The sequence below is a fragment of the Engystomops pustulosus genome, chromosome 1 (genome assembly GCF_040894005.1).
Source record: "Engystomops pustulosus chromosome 1, aEngPut4.maternal, whole genome shotgun sequence".
NCBI classification, from domain to species: domain Eukaryota; kingdom Metazoa; phylum Chordata; class Amphibia; order Anura; family Leptodactylidae; genus Engystomops; species Engystomops pustulosus.
Window position 1 is genome coordinate 241,930,900 of NC_092411.1, and position 25,156 is coordinate 241,956,055.

Here is a 25,156-nt window from a genome sequence, read left to right on the forward strand (position 1 = left end):
GGAATAAATGGCATGGGATGATAAGACGATGAGTGCCAAGGATCAGACTTGTGTTTGTTGATATCATTATTACTGTACAGTACGGGTGAGTGTGTATGCGCCTGTGTGTCTCTATGCCAGGAGAATAGTAGAAAGGTATGTAAAGTATGTGCCGCTTGTCTTTCTTCCACTATCACAGTTAGTACAGAGCTCCATCTGCTCCACATTAAAATGCCCCACTTTACGCTGCTATAATAAGCTTTTTGTGCTGTCTACAAAACATTGCGCACTTCCGAATGAAGCATAAAGGCCGTCGCTGTAAAGTGACTGGCGCTGCTCAGAAATGGGGTTTATGAGCTGAGTGGATCAATGCTGGATATACGTTCTAATCAAAATCTGGAAGCATTGCTTGTTTCTGAAGTTTGGATCAATTCTTTATCCCGTTGCCTGTAATTATTTTAATCCCAATATATTTTAATTGCTGCTCAGATTTTATAGCAGCTGCCATAGGCTTTTTCCTTAGTCTAGTCTGGCACAAATTTTCTTCCACTTCTTCTCAATATTCTCATACTTAGCCAATGGAAATTACTCCTGCCCTGCAGATTTTCCTTTTAGTTCCCTACACTCAAAACTGGTGCATTTTTTTTTCAGTTGTGTTTCTAATTTTCTTTTTTTTTAATATATATATATATATATATATATATATATACCAGTGACTCATAAAGCACAAAAAAGTAATTCCAGTCCGGGGGAAAACGGTGGAATTGTCTAAAATCAATTTCCCGGTTGCAACAAAATTGGCTTGCAAATCCTCCTCTGTTCTGTGCCGGAGCCGATGGTTCCTCTCTGTCTGTCACTGGCAACTACAAAAACTGCTGGATTAACGCGCTCAGACTGTTTGCACAGCGATGCGAAGTCACCATAAAGCCCGTCTGGATTTATCAATGTTCATGGTCCAGTCTCCGCTTTTAAGCACCATTGTGTGGCGCGACATTGAAAAGGGAGCATTTTCTTTTCATGTTAACTCTATATTGTACAGGAACGATTGTTTTCTGTTGTTTAGGTTTATTTGTTGTTTTCATTTGAATATAGATGTAATGAAAAATTATCTTCCATGGACCGTGCCCTAACCTTCTCCCACATTAGAGCTTCTTTTCAGCAGCCATATTTATTGTAGAATTAAAATTCTTCTTTTAGCAAGCAAAAAGGCAACTCCATTACATTGCATTAGATTGTACTATACTTACACACTCTCCCGGAACTTTTGGAGACCTTTCATAGTTCCGGAAAAGGGGACAAATCTCTTCAACCTAGGTCTAAGACTTTTTATATAAGCTTTGCGTACTTTATATTTTGTCCAGTGAATACAGTCTTCATGCCACAATATGGGTCGGTGATGAAACAGGACAAGGCTACCCCCACAATTTTGTCAATTATTGTATATCAAGAGAGAGACATATAGCAGTGTTATAATGATCATATTTGTTATGTATAGTTTCTATGTAAGATAAAAACAGAATAATACAGAAATTATGCATTTTCTTTATTATGACCGAATCCAGGAGAGATCCCTCTGATTTCAATCATGATTTCACATCAGCTTTTCAATGAATGTCCATCAATGTACAGGTCCAACATTTTCTAATAGTTGAATAGTAAATAAGGCTTGAAAAAGTCTCAGGTCCAATAAGTCCGACCCATATGTCATAGGACGTCATTTATTTCAGGCTTTTCTTTTTTTTTTTCTTATATTCGCAAATTTTTGCACCAAATTCATGTAAAATGATCCATAATAGGGAATATAAACCAGATTGTTATGTATTTTATAGCATTTGTAGCCCAGTGTTTGACATTCAGGGCTCCATCCAATCCTCCCAATACAATGCACAGATATAAGGGAACAGTCCAAAAGACATTGCCCATAGTAATCATCTCAGTTCTGCTTGTATTATCAGACTGTGTTATAAGAATTATCAATTTTTGCTGCTCTCCAAAAAAGTGGCATGAGCTTAAGAATTTTTTTTATAGATTTGTATATCTTAGGCTAGTCTTATAAGAAGAGCATCACAATATGAGACCCCTAATTTATTGAAAAGCTTGTCAATATATTTAACTCATCTTCTTGATGAGTGGCACCTAGCAGTAAATTTCCACAATAAATAATGCTAGTTTTCTGATTAAGGGTCCATGCACACTAACGTGTGCCATACGGGCACACATCGGGCGCGCTGTAGAGGAGGAGAAGAGAGCGCTGCTTGCCCCTCCTCTCTCCATAGAGAATAGTGGCCAAAGAAAGAACATGATCTATTTTTTTTGCAGTCACAGCACGGTGAGCACACCCTGTGGGACTTACATGCGGCAAGAAATTTGCGGCAAGAAATACGCCCCCCAAACGTTAGTGTGTATGAACTGTAACTGTGGATCATGTGGCAAACGTCCTGTGCATTGTTGCATTGTTAGGATTCAGGGTCTATTCCTCTCTGGCTTATTTATTTATATATATATATATATTCATCTCTTATTGATGGTTTGTCATTGTGCATTGCTAACAACTAGCTTTACAATGTGGATGCACAACTGACGGATGGTCCGCGGACCTATCTCCACCCCGACACTGCTGGGAGAAGTATTCCGTACATTTGATGCTTTGGTTTTAAAAAGACCATAACCACAAAATTGCTGGATCCTGTAAAAGCTTTTAGGTTCCATTTTAATCATTTATGGATGATTTCCATCTATATATAACTATGTACTGAGTGGAAAAGATTGTTTTCTAGTTTTCATCCTGTCTCTATCGTCCATGAGTTATTTGTGCATACTAATAGGCTTTGCTTTTATTGTGTTTAAATGGTATCCACACACAATGTGATTCACTTGGAAATGGCCTAACAAGGAGACGCTCTGCGCAAACACATGGGGAATAAATGGGAATGAACTTAATGTAAGCTGCACGGAGATATTCACCTTGATATATGCAGCAATATGCTGGACTATAGGTTTTTAGAAAGCGTAGATGAACAATTATCCACTTTGTGCGGGAGGAGAATAAGATCCCTAAATTCCTTAACAACTGGGATATATGGATCAGCTCGTCATACAACACCATCAGTGTATAACTAAGCAATTCTTTTTATACAACTACTGCAACTCATTGTACATTCAAAATTGTCGCCAAGTTTATGTTCTTTTGGTTATTTGTTCTCTCTTTACGGTTTTCTGTTCTACATTGGCTTATTGATATTTCCTGTACGAACTATGTATAACATCGGAAACAATTTTATAAGATTGCATTTTATTGTAATGTATGTATCATTACCCCTGGAAAATCAATAAAAACTAATGTTCAAAAAAAAAAAAAAAGCCACCAGACAGGAGGGGAGACCACATTATCATACAGAGGGCTTATACACTATGTCATTTCCACCAGAATGTGTCTGAAATCTAACAGATCACAGCTCCTTTCTCTTCTCGTTCTGGCCAGTAACGTGACCACATGTCATTATGATGCCGGGAGATTCTTTTCCTGCAGTACATCAGCATTTTGCTAATCTGTACAGTGAAAGGCAAAGATGTACTTTAGGTGTCAGCATAAACCTGGGACCCTACATGCAGGAACATCTGCACACTCTGCATGGAAGGCTTCAGCCTCATGTGGTGCGCTGATTTATTTATATGCTTTTTATGTCATTTTAACAGATTGCTTTTTACAAGCATGCCTCTACTTATGAAGGGGATTTCAATATAAAGGAATATATATGGTATATGTGTAAAGTGGCTCTACAGGGGGAATGTGATAATAAATCATAACGTATCATTCCCAGTCCCATTCCACTCTATAACCAGTGCTCCCAGCTCCAGTTGTCCTGCACATCCTATGTGTCTCCCAACACCATAGGAAAGGCACAACCAATCTGGCTGTGGGGACAGAGTCATTGCTTCAACCAGTGGTTGGGTGAGTGACCTCTCCTAGTATTTCCTGTGGTCAAGGGAGTAGAGGAACCGGAAGTGACGGTAACAGTGATAAGTAAAGATTTATTATTTTACTGATCCCGATTAAAGCCCCTTTACATATTGGGGTACATTTACTTACCCGGTCCTGCGCATTCCCCGATCATGCGCCTGATTTCCTGCATGTGTCGCTTCCCCGCTCAGGTCCGCCGGAGTTCACCATCTACTTCCTGGTGTATGTAAGTACTTGGCTTGCGACACAATTTGAAAGTTAAATCCTGCGCTCTGTCAGAATCAGTTGTATCGTCCGACGACCCGCCCCTGATTTCTGTTGCATGAAATTCGGCTCGTCCAATAACACACATGCTGATTCATATGAATGCCCTAAGTGCTCTGGCCTCAGTGCCCTTAGCTGATGTCACAACCAGGAAGTGCCGTCCACTTCAGGAATAGCTGAATATAATTTGATGCACCTAAATCCTATCACATGCGACACAATCCCCTTCTAAATCCCTGTCCCAGCAGCGCGATCCCTGAAAATGCCAGAAAACCTGAAGGAAATGCACCCGCGGGACCTTTAGTAAATAAGCCCCATTATCTTTTATGATTGTTATTACTATATTATTTCAGTTTCTTTGCAAAAAATCTTTTACATCGATGGGCGGTTTTACTGACCCCTGTGTGGGTGCAATCTATATGTTGAACACCTAATGAACACCTAATCAGTGTATTTCTACATTACTGGACCTGTAAATTGCTGTTCTGACACACAGTCTTATCACAACCTGGGAGATTCTTTTTACATATCCCACATATACTGTACATTTGATTCAATGGTAGAGTAATACTTTCTGCTCTTTATTCTCAGGTAGGTATCTAGACACAGTGGTTAGGGCAAGTTTGCACATCTTTTGTATATCCTGCATTTTACTTATTGATCTTTATTTTTTTATTTATTTTAGGTTCTCTTAAGATATCTCACTACAAAACATTGGCTTAGTATTAATTATGTATCTTAATCCTGTGTTTAACAAGGCAAAATGTTTTACATGTAGCATTTCCTGAACAATTACTTTTAGGATACCCAAGTCTTATTCCACTCTTCGTCTATGTGTATACATGTGATGTGACCATAGAAGTACAGAAGCTCTGGAAGAATAAAGGTTGATATCTCATCACTATTGGTTCAGTGAGGGTACAACCCTGTGGTCCCAACAGCTATCAGATGGAAGTACCATGGGACTTTCTGTTTACTCAGGCACATCGTGCAGCTTATGACTACCCCCTAATGCAACTTAGTCCATTTATATGAATATGGCAGAACCATGCGCATGAGCACATCCTTCTCTGCAATGCCCAGAGAAACAATGAAAGTGTTTCTGTAGATGGAATATAATTTGGACCTCTTCCGATCAAACACCGGTGCCTCTTTAGGCTTCACCACTGTCTTTTGGAGATATTACAAATATTCAGGATACGATAATGAATTTAATTTAATGATACATTTTTTTGCTGCACATAATAAACCCTATTTACAGCCCATTTCCTTCGAGACAACTTTTCACAGAAAAGGAAATGCAGCCGAGCCAAGAAGCAGGATTTATAAAGGAAGTATGCTTTATTTGCCTGAAGATTGCCAATAGCGTCTAGTCACACAAGAGAAATCTGCTCTTAGCATTGATTTTCAAATTGACTTTTTCTAACAGGACATTGACTGGGTGGGACTAAGTTGTCGGTAGAACTTTTTCTTCCTTTTGGAATAGGTAAACTGCAGAAGTTTTCCCATTTAAAGATTTTCTTCTTTATAGTATTTCGCTTATCGTACTTTGCTATATTTATGCCTTTTTTCTTTAGAAATTCTTAAACTCAAATACTATTGTTGGGTAGTAAATTACGCCAGATTGATTTCTTTATGTGTTTATATCTTCTTTCCTGAATTACTTTTCAATTATTTTTCCTATAAAACAGTGTGCACCACTTGTGTAGAAACATGTGCATCTCTTGTGGTACATTAGTTGAATTTACATCCTGCAAAGTCCAAGTCCACGTCCAGGTGACAATAGTTAACATTGCAAAAACAAAAATAGAGAGCTGTAGCATAATGTATACTAATAAAAGTAAAATATATACATGCAATCTTATCTAGACTGCACACCTCTGCCCAGGAATAGCGTACTAAGTATTTTCAGTGACACCATCAGGGTCGGCTCTGGGTTGCAGTAGGCCCCTGGGCTACAGAGCCTCAGTAGGCCCCTTAGCAGTGAACTTTCATTGCGGCATTAAAAATTCATTAACTAAAACAGTCTCCTGTTTTCTAAAATATTCCCTAGTTTATCATACCAAACAGCTCACTCATAGTTATTCTATATAAAGCCCCCCCCCCTCACCCACATGGATTATTTATGTACAGACTTATGTTGGTCCACGCAGCGGCCACAGCACTTGCCCAGGTATGCCCAGTGCTAGTGCCGGCCGTGGGCACCATGACTGCTGCATTTATATTCCAGGATCGTATCTCTGGTGGAATTTCTTAAGAAAAAAAAGTGTAAAAATTGCAAAGTACATTAAATTAGAAAAAATCTTTAAATGGGAAAATGTTTAAAGTTTTCCAATTCCAAAAGGAAGAAAAAGTTGACTTATCAAACATTACCGTTTGTTCTTGAGTTGCTTATCACATTTAGGTCATATTTGTTTCATTGTCGAGGGTGGTAGCATCATCTCTGAAGTGACACTTAAAATAGTTGTATAAAGTCATAAAGGTGGATAATTTAGCACCGAAGTCAATGCACTGTGACATCACAGATCAGGCTTTACGAGAGTCGGTTAGTGATAATCTTGGATAAAAGGGCATCAAATATAACAAAAGGGACATTCTGAGTATGGAGAGCTTGACTTCAGTGCTAAACTCTCCATGATTTTACAAGATTGATTTACATTTCACTTCAAAGTTAAATTTCTAGTGCCACCACACTGGACCACGAAAGAAACATGATCTGAAACGGGTTTAGCTGCTTGACAGTATACCGATAGTGGTTTATGTCTATTTCTGCTGACAGGTTCCCTTTAATTCTACAGTTGTCACTCAGTAGTGACAGGGCAGATTATTGCACCCTAAATTGTGACCAAAATTGAGAGGCCACAATGCTAAGTATAGCTGATCTGCTGCCAAAAGCAGATGATAGATATATCTTAATATAATGAAAAAAATAATGTAAATAGGATCAATAAACCTACATTTATGTATTTATTTCCTTGATTTAGTAGGACTCCTATAACAATATGAGCAACTTGGCAAGACAGTAAATTAATAGAAACCTTAATTTTTTTGTTACATTTTATATCCTGTAGTAAATATCTTCTGTGTTTAGTATAAATCACATATGAGCAGGCAGATATATACATTTGGAGCATTCTGAACACATATTCCAATAGGATATGTAACGTGAATGACTGCCAGGTTGTGCCAACAATATGAGTAATATAAATACACAAAGACAGCTACTAAAAATGCCTATGCTTTTTTTGTGATTTGTATGGCAAGACAACTGTGACCATAAATTGTGACAACTGTGACAGTGAACCATATGGAGATGAAGCACTTCCACCATGTTATTTGCTTCATGCACCATAGAAGTGTTGGCAGTAAAATCTAGTATACCTGATACATATCATTGAATAACTTATATTTAATAAGCGTGCAAGACTATAGATAAATTATCTTTCCGTCTGATGAAAAATAGACTCAACGGAGTGTATTCGGAGATGGTTCGCTGGCATCTTTTCTCAAGAACTCTGTACTAGGTCACTTTATCATCCTGATGTACTTATTGATTCATTGGTAATGGCGCTTGGCTTTAATGCAGTGTCTATCCTTTTATATATCACTGCTCAAACCCATCCACTTTTCTCTTTGTTCTTTTCCCTTCCATCATTCCAATTTTCACCTGTCGTGTGTATAACCTGGAAATGCGTTGAATGTTTGGTGTCGAGGAAGACAAGCGAAAATTGCTTTTAAATGATGTTCGTTTGGTGAACCAATAAGAAAACATTTTGCAGTTATATTTACAGCTCATCACATGTTATGTCTGTCGTGATCCCAAATGAATATGGTTTTCATTGTTTTGTTATAAAAACATCCAGTTGCCACTATATGCAAGAGTTGACACATGTTTACCCACAGTTACAGTAAAAAAAAAGCTGTAAGTTCAAGCAAGGGAAGGGTATGTGGGAATGGATGTTAGAGATCACAATTGTATATTTTGTCATGACCATTAATTAGATTTTGCTATACGAAGGCAACTAGCTCCTTATTAAAGCTCCCCGCTGTCTCTGCTCTGCACAGCTCATGAGCTTGGCTATTCCATGGATTTGCGGTTCTAATTGTAAATAAGCCTTGGCCCCCCATGGACATTCATTTTTTTTTTCTCCAGACTGAGACAGTTCTCCCATTACTTGTGATGTGGAACCAGTTTTCTGTCAGACTTTGCACGTTCTTTCTAGCGCAAACTGCTTGCACAGGTATTTAAGAAGTGTCCCCACTACATTTGAGTTGAACGCAACTGTTTTGTAGTGTGGCTGCACTATTCGTCATGCGACAAACATTCCTGCACCGAAGGAGTGCTTCGGTGCTCAGTCACACCATGCACCAGATTTAACATGCAAAGTCTGACAGAATTGTGTTTCACGCCCCATGTTGAAGGTGCACCCAAATAAAGCGGTGTACTCTGTCAGGGCAGTGCAGAGGGCACCAGATTCATGAAGAACGGGCACCAGAAATCCTGAATCTGGCACACTACACAAGAAAACTGTGTAGAAACTGTGAGGAAATAGTGTACATAAGTAAATGTGCCCCATAGTCTTTGTCATAGCATAAAGTATGATACCAAAGAATTTCATTTATAGCACAAGTGCTATAGAACAAAGACTGACGTGTAAATGCGTAAAATCTATTTTAAAATTTAGACCACAATGGTTGTGTGTTTTTATACGTGAAATCCCAAAGTTTTCCCTCTTCTGTTACATTTTAGACCAATATCCACCAAGTAAACGTTCTCTGATATGTGTAATAGATCCCTTTGCTGAAGATCTCTGAGATGTTTAGAGAGTATCGCATAGGCTTTTGTATAAATTGGCGCCCAACATACTTCGCTGTTCAACTGCACACTACCTGCTGACATTTTTTGTTATTCTATACCTGTTTTGTTTTATTATGTTTTTATGCTATGGTAAACGTTAGCGTGGTGTATCTGTAAGTACCAAGAGCGGAATTACCACCTGGTCCTAAATTAAGAGAATTTATAAGTCTAACCTTGCTCAATCTGTCCTCAAAGAGCCCTGATATTAACAGCGGACACTTGGCAATTTCCAAATCTCTGATTTCATCCAAACCTAAAACCAATTACAAGCAGACGCTGTTTATTCTGAGGCCAGGTTATATCCAAACATAATTGGATTTCTCATTACTATGTATTGGATGAAGTGCAGATTCTAGCCTGTAATCAAATATTTAGAAAATGAGAGAAGGAAAATGAAAAGTGTTTTTCTTCCCTTTTCTAATACCAGATTCTCTATTATCGCACACGGCCTAATTCTGCATTTATTTAACAAAGTAAGTCTTAAATATTCAGATTAACAACACTGGCAAAGGTCATGCAGACACTTTTCAGACGGCGTATTTCAGAATCGGATATTTAGTTGGGGGAGTCAATTTCTTGGGTCGAAAGTATTTAGTTTCCTTTAGTAAATAAAAGGATATAAAAAAAGAGGAAAAACAAAATAAAGAAGAAAAACGGGAAGCGTGATTTAATGCAGATTGCCTGCAGATTATGTTGTCTTGTCCTGCTGATTTTTATTTACTCGTTTATTTCAGTTTAAGATTTAGGAGTTTAATTCAGATGCTGTCGGGTGGCAGATCTATTGCTTTTTAAAAGCCGTACATGCACCACTAGACTGCAGTCAGAACAAAACACTGTTCCTACTGCATGGATATTGTAGTTTTTAACCTTTGATTTGCTCTTGGTAAGAAAACTTCAGCTATAGATTATTTTTCGTTATCTGTACCGTGTTGGTTAGTTTGCATTCTGTTCAGGTTCCTGTAATATTTTTTATGTTTTAATCCCCTCTGCAGTATATGTGAGTCGGAGCACAGGTCCACTACTTTCTCTCTCCAAATCGTTAAAATGATTAATGCCTACAGGGTGAGAGGACTTGAAGTTTGTCTTGCCTCTTAACTGTTCTTTCCCAGGATCCACCTTCATTCTTTTTTCCTAGCATGGGAATCAGGGGATTCCCAGGGCTGCACTGCCTTATTGGCAGGATTGGCCATTTTCTTTGCATATTACTGTAGGAAAAACAAATGACTAATGTGAAGTTACTCGGTTATGTAAGCAGATAGTTTAATTGTACTGGGAATATAAAAATGTGTGATAAAAAGTTATGGTAAGTTTCCAGATAACAAAATAAAGCAATGGTAATAGGAAGTCTGTATAAAGAAGTATTTTGCAGATTATAATATTTAAGAGGGTACATCTTTAACATGTTGTATGAAACCAGTATGTAAGGGTTGCAAAAAGGTTGAAAGCAGAAAGAATGCAACTGAACTATGGAACTCTCTGCCACAACATGTTTAATAGGGGCCTAGATGCCTTTCTGGAGAGCAATTATATCAAAAACTTTTGTAAGTAGTGTCTGTTGATCCATGGAGTTATTCAGACCTCCATATTAGCGGTCGAGAAGGAATTTTTCCCTACTTTGTGCCAATTTGTATCAGCCATGCAGAGTTTTTGCCTTCTTCTGGATAAACATGGTATAATTTAAAGGAAACCTACCATCAGGAACCTCCCTATTAAGGTAGATTGGATGGTAGTTGCCCAGTAACATCCTAAAACCTAAACTATCCCTCCCTAATCCTATGATACTTTATAACCTAATCTACACTTTATCTAACTAATATGCAAGTGTTTCGCAGAGGCTACTGGGGTGTGGAAAACCCTCTCTGGGGAGTGGGAGCAAAGGCCACTCCACTCCCCAATAGCCTCTGGGATCACTTCTACCTGTGTGCCCAAGGCAAATCTTCTGTTGCACCACAGGCTACCGCAACGTTGCGCATGCACACTAGCTTTGGCTACAGTGCTGGGGGGGCACGTGCCCATCATTGCTCACTCCCAAGTAAGCTGTGTGGAAAATTAGCATATTAGATAAAGGGTAGATTACGTTAGGTTTCTGGGAACCTACCATCAGATCTACTTTAATGGACATGATGGACTGGTGTCTTTTATAACCTTATTTACTATGATACTATGAAAAAATGTATTGGTTATATCTCTGGCTACATTTGGTACACTGATTGAACATTAGAAATAATAACACACAGCTTGGTGGTTGCAGATCTTTGAGGGGCACCCGACATAGTCGTTACACGTCTCTAGTGAGACAGTAAATCTGCTTCTGCTAATGGGATAATCCAACCTCAGTATTCATGATGGGTATATGCCATGAATGCCTGAAAGATTTGGATCCAACTTCTGCTACCCACAGCATTCATAGGATTAGGGTCCCAATCACCACCTCGGGTGCTAAATATACTGCCTACTTGGTTATTTTTATAACTCCTGAACATGTGAATATGGAGACTTACAGGTGTACAGTGCTCACTAGTGACCTTGAATGGAGTAGATCCATCTGGATATGGACCTAAATTTGAAAATGGTAATATGCTTTTAATTCATCCAGTGTATGAAACTTCTATATTGATAAACAAAAATATAGTTTCAGCGGTAGTAATCCGTGGGTGCCAAAAGTTTTACTACCCAGTAAATTGGCTTAGATGTAATTTAAATCTTGAATATAGCAGGTGGTGAACTGGGATATAGAATAACTGCACTCAATCTCTCTATTTCCCTCTGTTTTGTTCTCTCCATTACTTTCTACAGAGTGATTGTTATGATTCATGCCAGCCTTGACGTGTTGGCAGTGTTAAGTTGTTTTGCAAGGCTTCATGGTTTAGACATCCAAATTGCTCTATTGAAGAATTTTATAGACGGATATTTAGTTCAAGAGGACAAATGAATGTTTCAGCTGTTTAAACTAATTCTCCATGATGTGTCCCCAAGAGGTGACACGGTGTCTATAATTTGCTTGTTCGACCTGATGTACTTACAGTGGTCTATGTCTGCTTTTATAATAAACAGGTCATGTCTATAGTAAACCCATTCGGTGACATAGGAATTGCAATTCTCTGTGACATGAAGTCCTACCTTATAGGTTTTTATGGCCTTGATATGAAGAGAGATTGTAGTTGAATGCACGCTATCTACTAATGCTGCATTGTTACATTCATTGTATCAGCCTTTGGGTTACAAGATGCCTTCACTAAGCCAGTAAATACATTACATGTTTCCTTCTAACATCAGATGTTTGTGTTACTATGTATTTTTACCACATAAGCAAAACCTTTAAAAACTACCCAACAGTAGTTGTTATTATGTAAATGAAATGCAGTAAAAGAAAACGTCAGCAGCATAACTCTTGTTCCGCCAAACCCACTGTATATGGAAATCGATTTCCGCTTCACCTCATATAATTGAAACTTAAGCCTATGTTTCAGTCTATCGACACAAATATATTTATCAAAATGACATTACCTTTAAAACGCAAGTTTGCATGTAAACAAAAAATTCTTGATAGATCGAGGGACTAGGGAACAGTATGAACGCAGTTTCTCCGGCTTTTAGGTTGTCATAAGCCTATGGTGCTTTTGATAATACATGAACATGCATGACTGGTAGTGCATGTTATAAGAAATTAGTCTTCAGTGGATGAACACATTTTATTCAGATTTACATTCTTTAAAAATTTCACTCTACAGCTGCGAGATGTGGGCGAGGATGCTTTATTCAACTCCCATCTTCTGTGGGGAATGCACATTGATTTGTGCTCAGGCAACCAGGGAAATACATGTTCCCTTATAACATGGCATTACCTGCTGAATTTAGGTTTAAAGGAAGAAGAAAGCGTCCAACCACTGGGACTCTACTTAGTGCTACGGCTAAAGAAATGACAATGGCTAACGCTTAAAGGGAACCTGTCAGCCATGATGCAGTAGAGTCTATGTTAACATCTATGTTATTGAGCCAGTCTCTTATGACACATCATTACTGAGAGTAGGAAAAGTACGTGTGGACTAATGATGGAATTGGGACACTTGGGGAATGGGGCTATCATGAAAGTGTCTTTGTAAATTTAAGTTACAAGTGAGAAGCCTTTAAACAACCCCTTTAACTGCAGTACCATCTACAGCCCCCGGGCAAAAGGGATGTTGTTTTTGCTAATAAAAAGCACATCCTCCTTTTAATCTCAACCAGTTAATAACTTGTAAGGTCTACACCAATCTTGTCTGAATGGGACCTAATGAAAGACCGGTTACTTCCTAATTCTAGGACTGTGTTTTGGACCCATGGGTCCCAACTCTCCTCCCTTTGCATATATTTTCTAGTACTTGCAATATTACAATGTTTACCTTTCGGCATGTTCCTTCACTGGTCCAATACGGTTGTCATACTATATCTATTTGTTAATATACAACCTCTTGATATTTCTGTAGAAGACTGGACTGCATGAATTATGCTATGTGCTATTTTGGTATCTCTCCCTTTCGGTCATGTATGACCCAGTACTGCATTGTGACCCACCTTTATATGTCTTCCTGTGTATTATGTTATGTTCCTTGTATGTATTATATGATCAAACTTTCATAAAAAATCTAAGTTGGAAACAAAATGACATGTGAGGTCTATAAGTATTTTGCAACTTATTCGGGTTTGGCGAATTCCAGTTTTTATTGTAATATAACAATATTGTTTTTCTTTTCTAGGTTTAATTGCAACAACTTCAAGAAAGCTGGACCGGGAACAGCAAGCAGAGCACATACTTGAGGTAGGTTGTTTGACATCTCTCTGAATAGAATAAAGTCAGTGGGGCACATATACCAAGGACCGTGCTCCAGCTTTCTGTCGGACTTTGCATGTTCTTTCTAGTGGAAACTGCTTGCATAGGTATTTAAGAAGTGTCTGCGCCACATATGTGTCCACGTGACTCTTTTGTGGCGCGGCTGTGTTATTTACACAACACAAATTTCTGCACTGAAAGGGATGTTCCAGTGCGCAGTCGGACCGTGTACCACATTTAACATGCAAAGTCTGATAGAATTGTGTCGCACACCCCAAGTTAAAGGTGCACCAACAAAAGTTGGTCAGAGCAGTGCAGGGAGCAGATTCATGAAGAACAGGCACCACAATTCATGGATCTAGAGCCCCCTGCATTATACACAGGCAAACTGCACTATGTTTTTAGTAAATGTGGGCTATTAGGTTCATGAAAAGCAATAACAACCTTTTCATAAATGCAATAGAGCTTACATTACAGGGTCCTGGTGATGTGTTTTACTGTATAGTGAAATCACCTACGATTTGACCATCAGATTACCCGGTGAAGTGCGGTGAAAGGTATTTTTTAATCTATGAGAAAAAAAAGTTTCTCTATTTGTTGCGATGATATAGAGAAGAGTAAAATAATTTTTAGATCTCCTTGTTTGTAAGAAGAAGGTACTGTATACTTTTGTGGCCCCTAGCAATCACTTCCAAGAATAAGATCTGGGCCTCCCTACCCAGATTGGTTTAGATTACTTTAATGTGGACTTGACCATATACACAAATTATGGCTGCAACTAGTCACTGGACTCAGCGGTACATGGCAACTGAGGCCAGTATTTTTAATTTTACTTCTAAAAAATTCCGAGTGATGAGGACCAGAGATTATCACTGGAAGTGGATATGCCAGGGATGTGTAGCGCCTTTGTTTATTTTTAACCATTTATTTGGAGAAAAAAGTTAATATAACCTTTGGTTGTTTGTATAGTACATCACCATCATTGGGGCTCACAATTTAATTTTCAACTTGTACAAACTATGTTTTGACCCATTTCATAAGAAGCGAATAGTAGCGAGTAGTAGGGAAAAGTAGAAGAAATACTAATAGGAAACCCGTGACATCATGCTACAGACATCATACGTACAGTTTGTGTCTGTACAGGGTGATAAGTGGGTGTGGACTCCAATAAGTGTGAACTGAGACTGAATCTGCAAATGCAATCTGTATAGGCATCTGGATCACAGTCGTTCTTGGAAACCGTTGACACGACATGACATAGCTGTTGATACCACAGCTAAGCAGAAGTTGTAAGCAAAGTTAATTTCTGAGTGACTTCAAACAGTTTGTTGGTAGAGAGCCACAAGCTCTGGGCAGATAGCAGACAGTAGACATAGTCAGAAAACTGAAGCTTGGTCAGTATTTAGTTAGAAGGAACAGCAGTAAAACATAATTGCAATCTACAATATCCTAGAACAGTGATGGCAAACATTTTAGACACCAAGTGCCCAAACTACAACCAAAACCCACGCATTTTTGCAAAGTGCCGATACAACAATTTAAGCAGTAACTTACTAAGGCACCTGAGGACACCAATACAGTAAAAAAAAAAAAAAGAAGAAGTTTTGGAATATAATTTTAGCTTTCTTTCAGGGTCGTGGCTGCCTGGAACTGCAAAAGGCCTTGAGTCCCGTCTGGCGAACTCTGCTCGGGTAAAGGCATGGGTGTCCTCAGGCACCCGTACTATAGGTTCGCCACCGCTGTCCTAGAAGGATCTTTTTGCACAGTAGTGGGAGTGGAAAGTGGAACAATGGTCCTGGCAGTGGATCGTGATAGTATCAATAGATTAGTTCAAACACAAGACCTAATGCAGGGCAAGAGTACTAAGTACAGAGCCGCTGTGTATCCCAATTATGTCCTGTAATATTCGGGGCTCCATAGATGTGCCGAGCATCATTACGGTACTTGGAATATGAGGCTGTGCCTTGACAGCGAAGGCAATAAACAAGTCTTTGCTTCTGCAGCCATTCTGACAGTTTCCACCTCAAGCCAGAGTTATTTTTAATAAACGCTAAAATTGCCTGGATTCCAGTTATTGGCCTCTGTTGTTATGATCCATTTTTAATCTTTATTTACAAGGTACAGGCCTGCCATAAATCCTATAGTCTGCATATCTCTTTTCCAGCCATGGGTTAATGTGCCGAAAAATATTTCTGTGATTTGTAATTGGTGATTTTTTTTTCATTAGTTTTCTTTTATTTTTCCCCCAGCTGGGTCATAGTTGTTCCTTTCTGTTTATTGCCAGCGCAATGATACAGCAAAGGCAGCATAAAGTAGCGTTGTGCAGTGTAATGCAAGCTGTAATGGTTTAATGGGACTATTCCTATTTGTCTGTTTAATGGAGGCAAGCTTGAATATGGTTTGGGAAGGAACCCAGAAACATAGTGGTATTTAGATTGGAGGAGCTACAGCCAAGTGTTGTGTGCATCTGGCAAATTAATTTAACATTGAAATGTTGACCAGATGGGTTAGTGGCTTTTTTTTTCTTGTTTACAAGGATATTTGATCCTCTACAGAACTGTGGTTTAGTGATATGAACTCCACAAAGCCGAGTGCCTTCCTCCTCTCTATTCAATCCATTCTTTGTGAAAAGCTTCACGCTGTATAGATGTAATAGATTGAGGGCTGGATTACTATCCTTTTATTAGCGCTATTATTAATAATACTAATTTTTTGCCTGTTTGTCATGGTAAGAATTTTTCTCTTAGGTTTCTTTCATTTTCTTTTTCTTTTTTTTTACCAATTGATCCTCCTTTAGCTTTCAAAGGTTAGATAACAGTGGGAGTCAGTGTTTATATACTTTAACATAGGCTGATATTGGACAAAAAATTTTACAAAAGTTTCTACCCATGTTAAAAAGTCCACCATTACCTGAAAGCCAACAACTCATCATTGTTTCTTTTATGTAAAAATTAAAGGAAATCTATCATCAAAATCCATAATCCTTACTCATAGATCCAGGTACTGTGACTGTGGTAATCTTCTTATATGTGTATCTATTGCCTCTGCCATTCTTAAATCAACTTTTAAAAGTATGCTAATGAGCCTGAGGGACTAACTTAGTACCTCTGTAATCTGGCTTTACAGGCTGTCACACTGCCTTAGCCATGCACCCTCAGCACGTTTGTAGTGAGCACTAAGGAAGGAAAGAATGTAACAGCCTATAAAGTCTGGTCACAGAGAGGCTATGGTAGCCCCTCAGGCTCATTAAAATAATTTTAAAAGTAGATTTTTGAAGGAAAGAGACCATGGATAATAAACATAAGATGATTACCACAGTCACAATGTCTGGATCTATGACTGTGTCCCTGGTTTATCCATGTTTGATTTTGCTGGTAGATTTCATTTAAGGCTTCCTGCACACAAAAGTGCAGATTCTCAGTAGTAAACTATTTCATCTGTGTTTTTTGCATCAGTCCGGCATAGATTTTTTCACCAAAACTATAGTTTCTGGGTGATCTGTGAAAACGGCTCTGACAAAGACACGCCCTACATTACTATGTTAAAATAACATCTGTGGACATCTGCTCCATTAAAAAGCATTGCATTCCCTGCACGGATTGTCTATCGTCTGTCGCCGGTACACAGCCATTTTTCACTGGCCTTGTATTCATTCTTTGTCAGCAGTGTATCTGATAAACAGGGATGCTCGGCCCACTATAATGAACCTGTGTTAATCAGCAGTTGCTTTATCACAAACGGTCATGGTTACTGCTTATTGTGAGAAGCAATGACACATTCAATCACACTTGTTATAATCAGGACTATACCAATCTAAAAGGACCCTCACATCTTATTATCATAGCAACACTTATTCCTGAACAATGGAGCATGTAAATGTCTACCTGACCAGCTAAAAGCATGTAAGGCACAAGAGCCTTTGCACTTTACGAAGGCCAAAAATCGTGAATGAGTGATCTTAGTAATGCTTGACCTCAATAATAGGTCTAAGAATAGCCTTTCAAAAGATCTCTTTCTCTTATTTACAAAAATTTTCTAAATCCCTACATAGCTTCCATTTGGAAAATATGGCATTGTGTAGCATTGCAGAGGGTTTGAAAAAACAATTTTAGTTGAGCATAATTGATAAAAAGCATAAAAGTATGGCCTTCTCCAAAAACTACAAGTAGACCAAAGCCGAGCAAAGTCATCAAGAGATGATGGAAATGTAGGATAACACTTTTTGCCAAGCGAATAGTTTTCAGGTTCTTCATACGATTTAAAAAGAAATAAGAGCACTATTCACATTTATGAGTAAATGTGTGATATTGGGAACGCAAATATTTGCTGAAATAGACATATAATAAGTAATGACCAGTGTCCCTAAAGTGAAAAATATCAGAATCATGGTCAGATGAGTTAAAATCAATTTAGCCCTTCTAAGTACGAAACACTGTAAACATGTAAAAATATTATGCAGAGAAAAGTAATATTAACTTTTTAAAAATCAAATGACATTTTCTTAGTACACAAGATTGCAGAATATGTTGTTGTGTCCTGGTTGTGGGGGTAAATCTGTATGTGGGCATTTTCTAGTCCATCTCTCACATCACAGTCCGAGAATGTAGATACATTAAGCCTAGCAAGTGGGAAATGAATGCTATGTGAATTATTGACCCATTGAGGAGTATGAAGCCTTAATAAGCTCACAATATTAGCATAACTGCGCTGTGAGTTTCCTGTAAATATCTGCTGGAGGTTTTTTTTTTTTTCTTCTTCAACCTACAGACCATTAATATTGTTGAATAATGAACTCCACGTCTACAAAGGATTTCTCATATCTCTTCTCTGCTTTACGTCAGTTTGTCACATTGTATTTTTACCCATTGATGCGCGGATACGGTAACCAAAAGGCAGGCAATTGGCAGGACATGAGTAGCTAATGACAAAACAGGAGAAGCAGCGTATGGCTTTGTTTGTCTTTTCTACAAACGGATCCTGACGAGATCGAGCGTCTCTTGACGAGTATCAGCATTCTGTTTGCTAGCTGTGACAAATGTTCTCAGATTAAGCCTTTTTGAACAACCAATCACTTAAATCTCTTTGCTTTTCTGGAACTGATTAAATGTTTAGCTGCATACAAGAATAATAAATTCTGTTCTTCCCTAAAGGAACATTTCAAGCTGTGCTTGTTCTTCAAGCTATGCATTAATTTAAGACTTTCAAATGAACATCATCTCCAAAAAAACATTTTCGGAAGCGTTTAAGTGTAATGTTTGCCTTACTTCAGGGTTGTAGACACTGGTGTAACACAGTAAAACATTGATCTTTCCTAAACAGGTGACTATCACGGACAATGGATTTCCTCCAAAGTCAACGATTTGCCGGGTCATTGTAAAGGTCCTGGATGAGAATGACAATAAACCCTCTTTTTTGCAAAAGTTTTACAAGATCCAGCTTCCGGAGAAAGAAAAGATTGAGCGGGATAAAATCACAAAGCGGGATCCCATTTACAGGGTAATTGCTGTAGATAAGGATGACGGTCCTAACGCAGAAATTTCGTATAGCATTGAAGATGGAGATGAACACGGGAAATTCTTCATTGAACCTAAAACTGGGGTGGTTTCATCCAAAAAGTCTTCTGGAGCAGGAGAATATGATATCCTTACGGTAAGTTAAATTTTATCTTATGTTGTTAATCTTCCAAAAAGTTACCATGTACCTATAAACATCATAGCCAATACACAGAAATCGGGTTTCTGATTGTTTTGGAGTAAAAAGCTAATAACACATATCAAAAACATAGGTATACCAAATGGATCGTGTCCAAATTTTAAAATATGGATCAAGGTTTTTAAACAGGTTGTCTGAGATCAAAGGTTTTTTTTAAATATAAGGACTGTGGAGGTATAAAAATATCAAACAGCCTATTCTCTCTCGTGATCCGATTCATTGTGGCGCTGCTTGTCAACACTGACCTCTGCATACAGGTTTAGTGGTGACTTGGTGTCGACAGCACCACATCTGCTACAGCAGCAGTTGTAGACTGTAGGGGTGTTTGGCTGTTGAGGTCACCACTAAACCCGTGTATACAAATTGAGGCCTACTGTAATGGACAGCTCTGCTCTGATGTGGAGCACCAGAGGGTGGATATAGGATTTATTTTATTTTTATAACCCCTTAGACCTGTTTTTAAAAAAACCCTGATTTTAGACAACCCCTATAAAAATATCCCTAGTAATAACACTATAATTTAAATGATCTCCTATCTAAAACCTGAAAAAAATCCTCAAAAAGAAAGTAAGAGATAATAGAGTATCTGATTCTAAGTTTATTAACACCAACCCTGTGATTAAAATATTAATATAATAAATGAAGTAAGACCTTTATGTGTCATATAGTGTAAATTACTTATCTGATGTAGAGGCAATGAGAACATGTCATGGTGAATAGATGTCTGAGTGAGGACTCGGTGGTCATGTAGGGAAAAACTATTATAGAGAATCCATAAAAGAAAATGGCAGAAAGCAAAAGAGGAAAAGATTGGAGACTAATAGAGGGAAAAGCCTTTGTCAAAGTTATTTTTTATTATTTTATTATGGATAATACTAGTCCATGAATTAGAGTGTATTATCCACATGTATCTACTTACTGTGTAGCATTAAAGAGCTATCAACCAGCAAGAAGATGGAGGAGCTTCGGCAGGACACCAGGATAAATAATAATTACAGTGGTTTTGTTGTTGCAGCTATTGATTTGTGCTTCTATGATTTATATGCTTTATATTTCATTTATAGATTAAAGCTGTTGATAATGGGAGACCTCAAAAGTCGTCCACTACCCGGCTGCATATAGAATGGATATCAAAACCAGCGCCATTAATGGAACCAATTTCCTTTGACGAAGAGGTGTACTCCTTCACCGTAATGGAAAGCGATCCCGTTGCTCATATGATTGGCGTGATAACTGCACAACCTGTGGGTTCACCATTGTGGTTTGACATTACCGGTAAGTATGTACAATTATTTCAGCCATGTGCAAGTAATATTCAATCAGGAAACCTGTCTGAATAGTACAATAGGATAATATGCTTAGAGAGTGTAGAAACTGATTTTTATCTGAAGGGGATTCTACTTAAAGGATTTACGTTATAAGATTGATGTTGCACGGGATGTATTTTCCGCTTACATGATTTAATTGCTTAATGTTTCAAGCGCTAATTTTTTGTTATTTTTGTCTTTATATAAACGTCTATAATAAATGCTTACAATAAAAAGCACCTTCTTAAAGGGCAATTTCGCCTGCAAAAAATCTGAAACTCCCTTATCACTCTCAATGGTTCAGTGAAAGGCTTCTTTTTATAGCACTTCTAAAATGGAGAGTTGAACTTGAAGGATCTTGAAAGTTAACACAGAAAAAAAGGTTTTGGATTATAAGGGATCAGGCCATACTGTACATTTTCAGTTCACAATGATACCAGACTTGGCTTTTTACAGAAAATACCATAGTTCTGCTTTTTGCTGAGGTCTTGTAACACTTTACCCATTCCTAAGATTGATTTCACATTGGCGTGATTTCTCACTGAACCCATTCTGGCTTATGGACACATATAGACTGTTTTCTCTTCCTAGCTTTAGTGATTTGTCACTGATGCTTTACTGAACCATTCCTTTCAATGGCATTTTTCACACTTCAGTTTTATTTCACTGATCAGTGGTCAGTTTAGAACCTATTCACTGACAATAGTGTGCATATAAGGAGTATCTATAAGCATCTAGTATCTATATGACTGCATTGTTAGTAGTTGTATCCTCTGTTTATCTGTAAATTTCTTTTACATGCTGAAGGTGCAGACCAGCTGCTGTAATGTCTCCTGTAGACTGCACAATGAAAGCATTGGAGAATATTCTAATTTTACTCTCTCTTCCTCACTCTGAAGCATTAGCAGCATCATATACAGCATGACATTGCAGACTAATACTAGGCAGCGCTAATTTGATTATTATAGCTTTGGCCACTTTCCCTCCTCTCTCATTTGGCTTCCACCTTCTCTTCCACTATCACAAGACTTTACGTAGAGAGTAAGTACAATACTCTAATAGGGTCACCCATATAGTAAATACCCTGGTTATGATTCTGTAAAGCCACAGAGACTTCCTGTGATGCCTCTCAGCAGATAGAGGGAGGTGGGTGCCAGCATCTTGTACCTACCCTTGTAACGTTTTGTGATAGCGGTCAACGCCCTTAAATGTAATCGGCCCCTTTGGGTACAGCTAGTGTGTAATATATTTAACTGAGAGTAAATATCAGTGAGGAAAGTACAAGAGAAGAAAATATCCTGAAAATTGAAATTACATTTTTTCTTAAAGGAAATCCACCACTCCCGAAAAATAAAAAAAAACCTACACGTACTCACCTGTCCTCCTCTTCCTCCCTATCCCAGCATTTGTCTTCTGTAATATAGACATGCTGGGTAATACCTGGAAAAAGAGTTATAAAAAGCAGGCCGGAGCACGAGGACACAATGTCTGACGCTCTGTGCTGCTAATTATTCACGCCTCTTGTGTGATGTCACCCAGCATGGGAGTGGGAGGCGTGAATAATTAGCAGCCCGGAGCACTGAAAATCGCGTCCTCATGCTCTGGCCTGCTTATTGTAACTATTTTTTTCAGGTTATCCCGGTCGGGTCAAGTTTAGAGAAGACGAGCACCGGGATCAGTATGTACAGGAGGATATGTGAGTATGTGTAGGTTTTTTACTTTCCGAGAGTGGTGGATTCCTTAAAATTATATTATATTGCCTTATATTCCCTTGAACTATGGATTTATGTAAAGTTATTAGCATACAACCACCATTCTATTAAGACAATATTGCTTAATGCAGGTAACAATATCTTACAATGTATTGCCAAATAGTGCATTGTCACATTTTTAGCTGCTGGCTGGAATTGAATTCATTCTCAGTGATCACCTAAAAGCAAATGTGAAATACAATGCTCATCATTGACATGGTAATGCTGCTGAAGGCAGTGCCATAAGTGAATGAAAGCTGAGCCTCAGGATGTATGTGCAGCGATATAATGCACATTCAAGGTTACCCACATTCCCTTTTATTGCCTCTGTGAAAGAAATTCCCCGGCTAATTCACCAGCCAGGACGTTAGATGCACAGATTTGGAATTTCTTGATGGTTTAGCATAGATTCCTATCATATGTGATCTAATAGAAAACTGTGAGACATAAAGATTTTCTTAACATATTAATTCCCTAAGCTTTCGGAAAAGTATAACGCAGGTAGGAGAAGAGATGAATACAGCTTATAATGTTATTTCTTACAGTTTACTCTTTGAATTTCCTAAAAGGTAGAGGAGGATATATTAAATTACATGGTAATTGCACTTTTTTCATCTCGCTCAAGATTTGTGTCACTGATCAGCATTGACACGTGAAGCGCGATGCCAGGACTGCGGCTTTTCGCGTCTCATATAAACTCTCTCTCTTCCCTTTCTGAAGTCAGAGACTTGAAGGGAATTTATCATCCAGATACTATAATTATTTAACTAATTTAAAGCAGATTTTTTGGAATCTGTTTGTACTTTCTGATTGTAGATTTTTTCTTTACTATTTTCTGCACATGATTACAGACGCTTTGCCTCTGCTGCTTTATATGGAATTTAGTGTTGTGCTTTATAGCAAGCACATAGTGTTCCCTGAGATCTAGAGGAAAGGGTTCTAGGCAAGTTTTATAACCTGTACTATCACCCATATTTAGGGGAGGGGAGTAGTTAGAATCCACAATTTTTTTATAGGTGATGGTCACAGCATGTGTTATCTATATATAGATGGTAACTATCATTGTAATGCTACTTGTACAGAAGTAACTTCTGCAAGGGATTCTAAGTGTCCGCCTGCAATTGGTCTTCGTACCAGGATAAGAAAGTGCTAAATTATAAATTTAACTTGATAAATATAGATTTTGTATTCAGAAAAAGTACAAATTACATTCCAAAAATGAAAATTAAAAATATGTCCATGCCCTGTAAACAGAACCTGCCATTCGAATTAACCCACCCAAAATAAATAATTCGGCCAAAACTATCATTAGAAAGTATTGCCTTTATCCCTAAATGGTTCCCTTCCATGGCTGTAATGTTACAAATCCGTTAGTATACTTGTACAGAATTCACCTTTAAGTGTGTCCTACTTATTCATCGTTCCCTGCACCGCCCTGCCTTCTCGTTCCTGATTGACAGGTCTCACTGCTAGGACATTAGACATACAAACATATGCAGCTTCCTTTGTTGCTCACCTCTATAAAGATGTAGAGAATTACTGAGGATGGGGTGAGGAGCAGGTGAGGAGCTGTGTCATTCAGCTCTGCTACTCCATTAACCACTTCCTCAGGGAGGTAGAGGTTGAGAGAAATGCTGGCTATATGAAGAGAAATTAACCTCACCCCTTCCTCAGGATGTGTCTTCAGCAGTGTCAGTGTCATTGAGCAAGGTCTTTTTAGAAGAATGCTGGATCCCATGGATAGAGACACCGGTGGAGCATGTATAAAGACATATAAAAAAGACTGTAGTGACATTCCGGTAACCGCACGCATCTGCTACAACCTGTATTAGGCTGTAATGAGTGTGCACTGTTGACACTGTTCACCCCTATGGCTCACTCTTTTTCTATTGTCATTGGCCCATGAGTGGACCTCACACTCTAACAACACATGGACCACAAACAACGGGCCACATTCCGTCAGGCTTTGCAAGATTCTAAAATGTCCCTTTAGTTCTAGAATGTCTTCATCATCTGTTCTTTTTAGTAACAGCAGAGTGATTATTATAAGAGTAGTAATAATTGCCCCTCTTTCACATATTCCCATCTCTTGTGATCATAGTGGTTTATTTGCATGCATGTTTACGTGTTCTGAGACGGTTGCCCCATCCATCTGCCGATCCTCCATTTTGCTTTAATCCCACCAGATGTTGTGCAATTATGCAGTTTCAGAAAGATTTATCTGCTAACTGCTGTTTATACATTGCAAATATATGTTGCTGACTGTAATTACAATGCCGCTGTTAATGTGTGTTTATATATTTAATGCATTATCCAAGGATTTGTGACAAGAGCTTTTATCTGGCGCTCTGTGCGTGCAGTGCCAGGGTTTCGGAAGAGTGAGCTGAAAGACAGCGGTGCTGGACGAGTGTCCTTCTGGCTGGAGATGCTACATCCCCTGGCTTGTTCTGGCTGTTGAGCATGGGAAGCCTTCCGCGGCATGCTGTCAGATGTTTCAGTATGTCTCACATCATG

At 38.4% G+C, this 25,156-nt stretch overlaps 1 protein-coding gene across 7 annotated transcripts in view; it reads left to right on the plus strand.

Annotated features, from left to right (window-relative positions):
- FAT1 (FAT atypical cadherin 1) overlaps nt 1-25,156 on the plus strand; it is a 179,870-nt gene that overhangs the window by 87,941 nt on the left and 66,773 nt on the right. For all 7 annotated transcript variants that reach the window (XR_011849518.1, XM_072122560.1, XM_072122555.1 and 4 more), the window contains exons 4-6: nt 13,799-13,860; nt 19,192-19,521; nt 20,649-20,859. Coding sequence is in view for 6 of the 7 variants with exons in the window: in XM_072122560.1 (XP_071978661.1) it covers nt 13,799-13,860; nt 19,192-19,521; nt 20,649-20,859 (603 nt within the window). In the remaining variant the exon portion in view is untranslated. The remainder of the gene's footprint in view (nt 1-13,798; nt 13,861-19,191; nt 19,522-20,648; nt 20,860-25,156) is intronic.